At 48.2% G+C, this 9,862-nt stretch overlaps 1 protein-coding gene across 4 annotated transcripts; it reads left to right on the top strand.

The window, feature by feature from the left end:
- The first annotated feature begins 537 nt into the window (after positions 1-537).
- CNBP (CCHC-type zinc finger nucleic acid binding protein) lies at positions 538-9,391 on the top strand. Of its 4 annotated transcripts, none has more exons than XM_021530445.3 (5): positions 538-672; positions 6,694-6,813; positions 7,085-7,180; positions 7,354-7,555; positions 8,412-9,391. In XM_021530445.3, exons 2-5 carry the CDS (start codon positions 6,711-6,713, stop codon positions 8,527-8,529), a joined length of 519 nt encoding a protein of 172 aa, XP_021386120.1. In that variant the 5' UTR covers positions 538-672; positions 6,694-6,710; the 3' UTR covers positions 8,530-9,391. The 4 variants fall into 4 exon arrangements, with proteins under 4 accessions (XP_021386120.1, XP_021386124.1, XP_021386121.1 ...); XM_021530449.3 differs by having other exon boundaries at positions 539-672; positions 7,088-7,180; positions 7,357-7,555; XM_021530446.3 differs by having other exon boundaries at positions 539-672; positions 7,088-7,180.
- Positions 9,392-9,862: the final 471 nt, after the last annotated feature.

Here is a 9,862-nt window from a genome sequence, read left to right as displayed (position 1 = left end):
CCTAGCTGGAGGAGGCTGCGGGGGGACGGGGAGGCGGCAAGTCCCGGGCAGGTCCCGCTGGGGCGCGCGGGCTTTTCCCCTGGAGGCTTTGGGCTGCCCGGCTCGGCGCGGGGATCTGTGCGACAGAGGAGCGGGGCTGAGCGCGGCTCCTCGGTACAACATGGAGTCACCGCGGGGAGAGGAGTGGACTAGGCCAGGCCGGGCCGGGCAGCAACAGGCAGGGAGTGAGGCGGGTAAGGAGTCCAACGCTCCCACCAGCCGCTCAGGTGTGTGTAGTAGTGCGCCGCCGCCGCCAAGGCTGCGTTGTGCCCGGGCTGCGCTCTGCGCGACACGGACAGACGCGGGCGGTGAGTCACGGGAACAGCGCGAACCCCGAGCCGCCATGACCTCCCCGCCCGCCCCCGGCCAGCGCGCGGGAGGCGCGCCCCGCCCACCCCGCGGCCGCCACGGTTGGGTGTCCCCGTCCTCCGCTCCCATTGGCGGGTCCGCAACGGCGCTGTGCGCCCATTGGCCGAGGCGGCTCCGGCGAGCCGTGCGCACAGCGGCGGGGCGGGGTGAGCCGACGGGCCGTGTGCACACCGCGTGTGGCGCAGGCAGCGGGACCGGTGGGGCCGAGCGAGCGAGCGGACCTGAGGCGTGCGGGGGCCGCGGCCGCGGGGAGCCGGACTGCAGGTACCGCCGAGGGGCCGCGAGAGGACCTCAGGGGAGCGGCCGGGTGTCCCGCGGGGTCCCGAGGCGGCAGCGAGGGCGCTGCGCGGGACGGCGATGGCGCTGGCGCACTCTGGCCTAGCGCGCGGGAAAGTACGGCGGGGCGGGCGCCGGCGCCATTCCCGGCCGTACGGCGTGCCGGGGTGGCCGTGAAAGCCGCTAGAGCCGTGAGGGCGGCGGGCGGCGGCCGGTGAGTCAGGTCTGTGTTCCGGGAGCGCGCAGGGAGCCTGCGCCGCTCGGGGGAGGGAGGCCGGGGCGCTGGGTGAGGGGGGAGCCGCTTTGCTCGGCCCGGGTGCGGCCCGCAGGGCCCTCACGCTCGGTCTCTTGGCCGGGGGTGGTGGGCGGCGGGGCCGGGGCAGCGCTGCACGTGGCCGCCTGGGCGTGGGGAGGGGGAGCCCGGCCGGCCCGCCCGTGAGCCAGCGAGTTTGGGGTAAAAAACGTCCTGTGAGTCTGGAAACTGCGGAGAACGGCCTGTAATTCAAACCTTTCTGTTATTGTAAAAATCGTTACTTTTCTTTTTTTGATTGGATTTTGAGTCCCCGCTGAAGTCCCGTCGGCGGGGCCGAGCGGGGCCGCGGCCCGCGCACCACGTGGTTCCCCACGTGTGGGGCGCTGCCGGAGACAGAGGGTCGAGGTGTCGCAACTGTTTGCTCCTGCCACAGGCACGGATGGCCTGCTCTAAATCCAAATGTGACCTATAAATGGATAGGAAAATTAGTCTGTGCCATCTGCAGATCGCGGGCTGTGGGGCGGACTTTTATTTGAGTTCCTGTCTGGCGTAGTTCTCAAGTAACTGCTGTTAGTCATTTAGGAGCCGGTATTATCACAACGCTTATTAAACCTAATAGTGAGTTCTGATTTCCTGTGTGCACACAACGTGATCCCATTGCCACGCAGCGTTGGGGTTGCCTCGTCCGTGGTTCCTTCTTCAGTGCAGACTTGCCTAAAGTAGCAATCCTGCATCCGTCCTCAAAGTGAAGAGGTTAAATAGGTTCACTAGGGCTTTGCAATACTCCTGAGAGTTACAGATTTAACCTGCCATTTTAACTAACTTTGTTAATGTCTGGGCTGAATGTTATGTTTAAAGCCTCTCATGTTGCTCATGGTGTTTAAGTTTAAAATTTCATACAGATAGGCATAAAAATTAAAGGGGAAGATGAAAATGTGCATATTTGTTCAACATAATTTATCTCTTTCCATATTAACTAGTATGGATAGGCAGAAAGTGCTACTGAGTCACTCCTTGATGAACTTTTGCTCTCTTTCTTGTTTGTGTCAACAGAGATATCTAAGAATTACTGGTCTAAGTGGAGTCATGATGTCCTTTTGGCCTGGTTTCTGTCCGCTCTTGAATCTTAGTTAATGTTCAGCAGTCCTGGGTCAGCTTGGCTGTGAAATGTATTGAGGGGTCCCAAGTGGAGCATAGAGATTCGTTTTTTCCTTCAGCAGGTTTCCTTGAATTTTCATACTAGTTTATTTCAGAATGGAGGTCCTATTACCTACTGGTCAGAATACTTAACTTTGTATCTTGTTCTAGTGAGAACAGAAGAGGAAGACGGGAGCATCACTAACTCTACTGTAGCAGGTTTTCAGGTTACAACATGGAAATAAACTGCTAAATACTGAGTGGCTTTGGTGACAGTCATGTGTCCTGTGTTCAAGAATTATTACAACACATTGCTTAGGAAATAAACCTCACAGATGGTATATCTTGTAAAATGAGTAATACTTTGACTTCTCTTTTGAAATGAAATGCTAGCTTATGATTAGCAGGCCTTTCTGGCTCTTCAGTGCTCCAGAGGACAGCAGGGCTGTACTTCCTGTCACATTGGGGTTTCATCATGCTCAGCTCTGGCTTGTCCAGTTCAGGTGTGGTGCTGTGGGTTGGTCACAGCAGCCTGGGAAGGTCCTGCTGATTTCCCAACGGTGCCTCTGCTAGAGCTGCCTGGCTGGAGGCTTTGCATGTGCTGGCTGGAGCAGTGGCTTTTATCTGCTCTGTGCTTTGGCTGAAGGAGTGAAGTTCTGCTGATACCGGCTGCAGGTGCTGTTTGTAAGTCAAAAGAAGCACTGGGGTAGAGTGAAGGGAGTTGCTCATGTTCTGTTGGGCTGTTGGATCCTAAGGAACTGCTGGTATCCAGAACAATCCTGAGTAATCTCAGAGGTGAAGTTCAGCTTCCTTTTACTATGAGGACCCAAGTTGGTTGTATTTTAGTTTGTTAAAACAACTTATTTGGAGGGCATGTAGGCTAAAAGCCATATAAAATGAAGAGTCTTACAGTGGAGCTTTGTGGCAGTGTTTTACATCATCAGGTCGAAAAGGGCTACGAAAACAGGGGTGAATATTGCTGAATCTTATGCGTGAAGGCTGGAGATTAGCACCTCTCCTGTTCTCAGAGTCTTGAATATGTATTAACTGCAAAGCCACAGAAAAACAGGATGAGACAGGAAACTTCTTGTGTCAGAGGTGTCTCCTGCAAGTAGGAGAATCATCATGTTTCAGGTTCCAGCTGCAGTTACAGAGGTCGTTAGGAGTTCAGGTAAATAAGTGCCTTCTCCCTTTTGTAGAAAGGTAAGGTTTGAGGTGAGAAAGCACAACTAGACTTGAGTTTTTTGACTAGTTTTGGAAGCTAATCCAGGAGGCAGTGCCTTGCTGTATTTGACCTGTCTCAGAAATGCTAGATGAGGCTGAAGTTGTAATTTGTTTTCCATTACCACTTTTCCTGCCCTGGTGAGGTAAAAATCCGGTTCTGGTATGTAAGAAGGGAGGGGACGATGACACATGGACAGACAGGACAGGCTGCTTTTTGTAACACATCTGAGCTGCAGAAAACAGTGATAGCTGGGACTGAAAACTTTCCAAGAAGACTTAGGTAGCTTTCTTACAGAAGGCTTACTTAAGGTGGCCTTGATAGATAAAAGGAACTCCTGGAAACTTGCCTGTGATGACAAAATGGAGGGGTATTGACTAACAGAGAAGTGAGAGAAGTGTTTGAACTTGGGTGGTTTTTACTGTGCTCATTTTTTTTCTCTTGGAAGTAACTGAAAACTGTAATGGTGTCCAGAGTGCTTGGAGGCTCTCCATTTAAGGGCTTGTCTTCTGAATCAGCCTTTTCTGGATGTTGCTCCTTAAAGGTGGCTGTTGGCTTTCTCTGAAAACTGAACCCTTACAGTTCACGTTGCTGGGGAATTCGGTCCTATGTTAGGCTTGTTAGGATGCAGGCAAGTAAAACCAGTGTCAGCTGCATCCACCTCTCACTGGAGAGCCCATTTGCAGTTCCAGATCCTTTACAGGATGGGTGCAGAAGTTTAACATGGAAATACTGGTGGAGAGAAACTTCAGGCAAACTGTTTGGAGGCATTTAAGGAATCTGAGGATGAAGCAGCATGCTTTGTAATCATGTTTGTATGGCAGCTGCAACCTTCCACTGCTGTTGAGCTCAGGGTGGGGAAAGGAGCCTCAGAAGATAGAGGTGTTTAAATGAATCCCAGCCTAGAAGGACCCTTGCACAGAGACTAGTGCTTGACTTCAGACTTGTTTCAGTTTGTGCAGTCTTTACCAATTTGCTGTATAGCAGAGGAAGAGAAACTTGAGGTTTTTCTTTTGAAGGGGCAGTTAAAAAGGAAAAAAAAATCCTCTGAATCAGATGTAAAACTTCAGTATTGACATTCCTTTGGGGCAGTGAGGAGTGAGCTTTTGTTCCTCCTGAAGCTGCTGTCCCGAACTGGCAGGAGGACAGACTAGCTGTAGGTTGCCATTAATCTTGATATAAAAGCTGCCCTGCTGTGTATCTGCAGCAGGTCTGGCTCACCTGTCAGACATTTGTCTTTTACCATGTGTTAGTTAACCCAGCTGCTTCTGTCGGTGCTTCCTGTGGGGCACTGCCAGCGGGTCTCAGTCCTGTCACCTCGTGCAGGAGTCTCAGGTTCATGGTTGGGAGTCTCTTCAGATGTGCTGCAGTTCTCTTACAGCTGGTGCCTAATATTTTGCTCTTTTTAATAATTTTATGTTGCCATTTGATAATGCTCTAATGTGAGGACTGTTTAAAAGAGTTGTAATGAAGTAAAGATTATATATATAAAATACAGAGATTTGGCCCTCTTGCAAATGAAAAGCAGCATCCACTCTGGTGCCTGAGCCCAGCTCCTGCAATTGGCTGTGCCCATGTTTTTCCCGTTCTGCAGTGTCAACACGGTTGCTATGAAAACAGGCATAAACAATGGCACAGTGAGTGCCAGCTGCTGCCAGCAGAGCCGGCACTGCTCAGCCCTGGCTGTCCTCAGAAGAGGCTGGAAATCTTGAACACTGAAATGAAGCAGAGAACACCGAGTTATCTGTGAAATCAAGTGAATCTCTCTAAGTGCTCCAACAACCAGTCGTTTGAACTTTGTTTAGATGTGTTTAAGGCCTTCTTGCAGCTTTTCACTCCTAACCCTAATCTGGCCATCTTTCATTTTGAGGGCAAAATCCATCAATCGGTCCAGCTGGAAGTTAGATGTGGGATTAGAGATGACATGCTAGAGTATGTACCTCTTGTATTTTAAATTCTCACCCATCTGCTGTGGTTGGAATAACTATTTCTGTGCAGAAGACCATCAGAGAGAGAGGAACTGTTTCAAGGGAGGAGTGGATAAAAAGCCACAAAAAATTTATGGAACATTGGGGTACTTTGGAAATAGCTAAATAACAATTCATGTTTAGATGCACACTGTTTTCAAGAGATAATTCTTGTTCCTTCTGGAGGTCGTGTGTTGTTCTACTGCTCCTGTAGTGGCTTTCTTCAAAACTCAGCTTTTGGGATATTCCTGTAATCTGGGATGCTGGAGGTCTAGGAGGAGGGGAATAATTTTGTAACATAAATAGACTGTAGGGTTACAGGGGGATTACCTTGAAGGGGGATCAGGTAAACTGTGAAACATGCCAGATAATGATTCTACTTCTGTTGGGTAAAGAATAATGAATTGGGAGAGAGTATGTGAGATATTTAAACTCCAGGAAACTTCATCAAAACAAAGCTTAACATGCGTATTTTTATACCAGTCTTATACTTGTCTTCAAGCATGCTTTAAAAAAGACTTCAGTTTAAATGTGTAGCTTCCTTGTTCTTTTCTTTCTGGCTCTGGAGGTGTTGTGTGGGTGTCCTGCAGCTCAGGGGAGGTATGGCAGTGTGAGCACAGTCTAGAACCTGCCCTGTGCACTGTGGGCTGTGCAGGCTGGCTCTGCTCATGCAGTACTGACCTCCATGCCCACTTGGCCTTTTATGTAGTTGGCAAGTGTCTGCTGTCCTAACATCTTAAAGCATTTTCTTTCATGTATACCTGGAGTGGAATATGCATCCTGACCTGTAGGTTGATTACAAGCTGTAGTTTTGCATTTCAGAGTTAAAGTGCTGTTTAGGTCATAAAAGACCTAAAAATCTTCAAATGATAAGCTAAAGGGCTTTTGAATACTTCAGGTTTATTACTGCCTATTCTTATACTTGGTTTCCAGTCAGTAAAGGTAGTAGCTGCCAGGCAGGGTCCTTCAAGAGAAAATGTAACAACTACCAGGAGGAAAAAACTCGTAGAGATTAAATTTAACTCTCAGTAACAAGGAAGAATGTGCTTTACTGAAAGGGATAATAACATTAAGGCTGCTACTACAGTAGTTTAAGAGATTTCCTTCTCTTTTTCCCTCTACCTGAACATTTTGGAATTTCTTGAAGTAAAGGGTGGCTACAAAATAATTAGAGAAAATGTTACATAGCACACTATCTGTTCAAAGCTGCCTTACTCAAAGCAAAGTGGAGCCTTGTTTCAAACTTGTATCCTCTGCAGTGGTTTCAGTGGTCATGATCAGATACTGTACAAGAAAGTACTGACTTACCTGGAAGTCCTGTATAGTTCGACTGCCTTTGATGAGGGGCTGGGAAACCTCTCAAGCTCTCATTTTAATGTAGCCTTTGGCTGGGGGAGCAGAAGGTGCTCAGAAATGTCTTTCTTGTTCAGACAGGTGATCTGCAGCCATGAGCAGCAACGAGTGCTTCAAGTGTGGCCGTACTGGCCACTGGGCCCGGGAGTGCCCCACTGGGATGGGCCGTGGCCGTGGGATGAGGAGCCGCGGCAGAGGTGAGTGGTGGCTGTGCTGTGCTGTTTCTTTGGACAGCAGAACTCCAGCTGGCTGCTATGTGCAGTGAATAAACCAGGCTCTGGCAGACCCAAGTCAAGAAGTTGAGAATCAAAGTGGTAATAAGAACCAGGGAAATTTGTCTCTACCTAAGAGTTTGGCCAGGTGCTCTGAGAGTGAAGCAAGCTTGTCAATTCAGTGTGTGATTGATTCTTAAAAGTATTCTGAACTTAATACTTACAGCTGTTTTTTTTTTCTTTTACCCTTTTCAAGCAGGCTTTCAGTTCATGTCTTCGTCTCTGCCGGATATCTGTTACCGCTGTGGTGAGTCTGGCCATCTTGCCAAGGACTGTGACCTTCAGGAGGATGGTAAGTATCACTAAATATTCCATCTCTTCAGTGCCACAGGGAGAGCTCTGTGGTTGAAGAGAAGGGTGCTGGGGTTCCCTGGGAACAAGCTGTGCATGTGCCCTGTTCATAGCATGCTGCCCCTCACGCTACCAAGGTTTTATAGTCTTGTTTGGTATGTTTTCTTATTGTGGAAGCCTGCTATAACTGCGGTAGAGGTGGCCACATTGCGAAGGACTGCAAGGAGCCCAAGAGGGAGAGGGAGCAGTGCTGCTACAACTGTGGCAAGCCCGGCCACCTGGCCCGTGACTGCGACCACGCAGACGAGCAGAAGTGCTATTCTTGCGGAGAGTTTGGGCACATTCAAAAAGACTGCACCAAAGTGAAATGCTATAGGTAAGGACTGACAGGAGACAGCTGTGAGAGGCATCTCTGGTTTTGGTTAGGAAATACAGTTGGTTTGAGCAGTTACTCACTGTTGTTCAAAACTAAGGCTTGAACACTTAAAAACAAGGTGGAGTAGAGTCCATGATGTATCTCTAGATGGATGCCCAGTGCAGGTGTTGAGTCACTTGAGCTGTACAGAAGGGGTTGTGTCCTTTTGCAGAAGGTAGCAGGATGTACTCAGCTGTAGCACAGAGGCAGGTACCCTGTGTCTTCTGCCAGAGCTAACAAACCCCAGCTGTACTGCCCAGCTGACTGGCACAGCCAGCCCCTGCAGGAACACACTGAAGATGCTTTGGTTATGGGAACAGTGAATAGAAGTGGGTGTTAAATTGGTTTGAAATGCCATCTTCTTCAGAGTGTTGTCTGGTTTTTGAATGCAGGCATATACCAGAAACAGCACGTTCCTGAGAGCAGTATTCTTCACCCCCACCAACATTCCCTTCTGTGGAGGAAGGAGAGAAAACATGGTGTATTTGAATTAAAACTAATTATTCTCAAAACAAGGCTAAACAGCAGGCCATAAGCATTGGGAACAGGCAAAACCCATCACACAATTGGGAAAAAATGCTGCCAGCACACAAAGCTGATGTACAGTGGTTCTGGCACATACGGTGACTAATGTGAGTTGGTCATTTGGGAGCAGTTCATGGCTCTGCTGAAGACAGACTGATACAGAGAATTCTGGAACAGAAGCCTTGAATGCAGAACTAGCGTTGCATGAAACTGAAGTAGGCAATCTCCTGGACAGAGTAGGAGTGCTCCTGTGAGTGTTGTGGCTGTTCTGACAGAGCCTTTGCTTTTGCAGGTGTGGTGAAACTGGCCATGTAGCCATCAACTGCAGCAAGACCAGCGAAGTCAACTGCTACCGCTGCGGCGAGTCAGGGCACCTTGCACGGGAATGCACAATTGAAGCTACAGCCTAATTATTTTCCTTTGTCGCCCCTCCTTTTTCTGATTGATGGTTGTATTATTTTTCTCTGAATCCTCTTCACTGGCCAAAGGTTGGCAGATAGAGGCTACTCCCAGGCCAGTGAGCTTTACTTGCCGTGTAAAAGGAGGAAAGGGGTGGAAAAATCAACTTTCTGCATTTAACTACAAAAATGTTTATGTTTAGTTTGGTAGAGGTGTTATGTATAATGCTTTGTTAAAGAACCCCCTTTCCGTGCCACTGGTGAATAGGGATTGATGAGTGGGAAGAGTTGAGTCAGACCAGCAAAAACCCTCTCTGGGTTACAGGGAAGTGATCCTATGCAGGAGGAATGAAATTCTGGAAGTGTCTAAACTTCCTCATAACTTTTATTTTATTACAATGGCCTTGGATTGTCTGACCTCAGTAGCTGTTAACACCGAGTGATATCTGCATCAGGCCCTACCTAGAGCATATAGCTGAGTGGGAGTAAACAAACAAGATGCACATGCCTGTTAATGGCCATGAGAGAGAGAGAGAAATCTGAAATAAACCTAAAAGTAACAGTAATTCAGTCAGTGAATGTTAATGTTGAAGATACAGAACGCAATGGGAAGCTTTTGAATAAATATCTCAAAGTCAATCTGAAACCCAGACATCAGTGCTTATAGCATAAACAATTTGGAGCTATTCAGGAGTTGCAAATAAATGCATTTTCACAGAAATCAAGATGTTATTTTTGTATACTATATCACTTAGACAACTGAGTTTCATTTGCTTGTAATCGGTTTTTAAAGTAAGATGGTAAGAGCAATTGAAGTCCTAGAACATAGAAAATGTAATTTTAAACTATCAATAAAGCTGGAGGAGGAAGGGGAGTTTGGCTAAAGTTCCTTTTGTTTATTTTTTGTTTTCCTGTACACAGTGCAAAACATATTAAAAGGGGTATGTGGAGGTTCAGTTTGGCCTTTTCTTTTCTGCTGTCTCACCTTAAGGTCCTGTCTGCACATGTTCATGGGAGTGGGGGCTGGTTACATCTGTGCTGGTGCACTTGAAGCATTTAATAGAAAAAACACTAAGGGAGGAGGTTGCTGGAGGTGCAGGGAGTTCCAAACTCTGAGTAGGTTTGAGCTGTCAGAGTGGCACTAAGAACTTAAAACATCTGCACTTGCCCTGTCCCCTGGTGCCTGTGCTGGTTCACTGAGGGTCAACGACCAGCTGAGAAATGAGCTGATGTGAGGATCTTCACAGGCACTCAGTGAGTAAAGTCTTGGTGTGCAGGAGCTCTTGGCTGCCGGTGCTTCACCCTAAGGCAACTGGAGAAGGGGTGTGCTGACCCCTCCTATGAA

Source organism: Lonchura striata, chromosome 12 (genome assembly GCF_046129695.1).
Source record: "Lonchura striata isolate bLonStr1 chromosome 12, bLonStr1.mat, whole genome shotgun sequence".
Classification (NCBI taxonomy): Eukaryota; Metazoa; Chordata; class Aves; order Passeriformes; family Estrildidae; genus Lonchura; species Lonchura striata.
This window is presented reverse-complemented; position numbering and strand designations above follow the sequence as displayed.

Coding starts and splice junctions, on each gene's coding strand:
- CNBP (XM_021530445.3), top strand. CDS start 6,711: ATGAGCAGCAACGAGTGCTTCAAGTGTGGCCGTACTGGCCACTGGGCC. Junction 6,814..7,084: donor GATGAGGAGCCGCGGCAGAG/GTGAGTGGTGGC, acceptor ACCCTTTTCAAG/CAGGCTTTCAGTTCATGTCT. Junction 7,181..7,353: donor CTGTGACCTTCAGGAGGATG/GTAAGTATCACT, acceptor TTCTTATTGTGG/AAGCCTGCTATAACTGCGGT.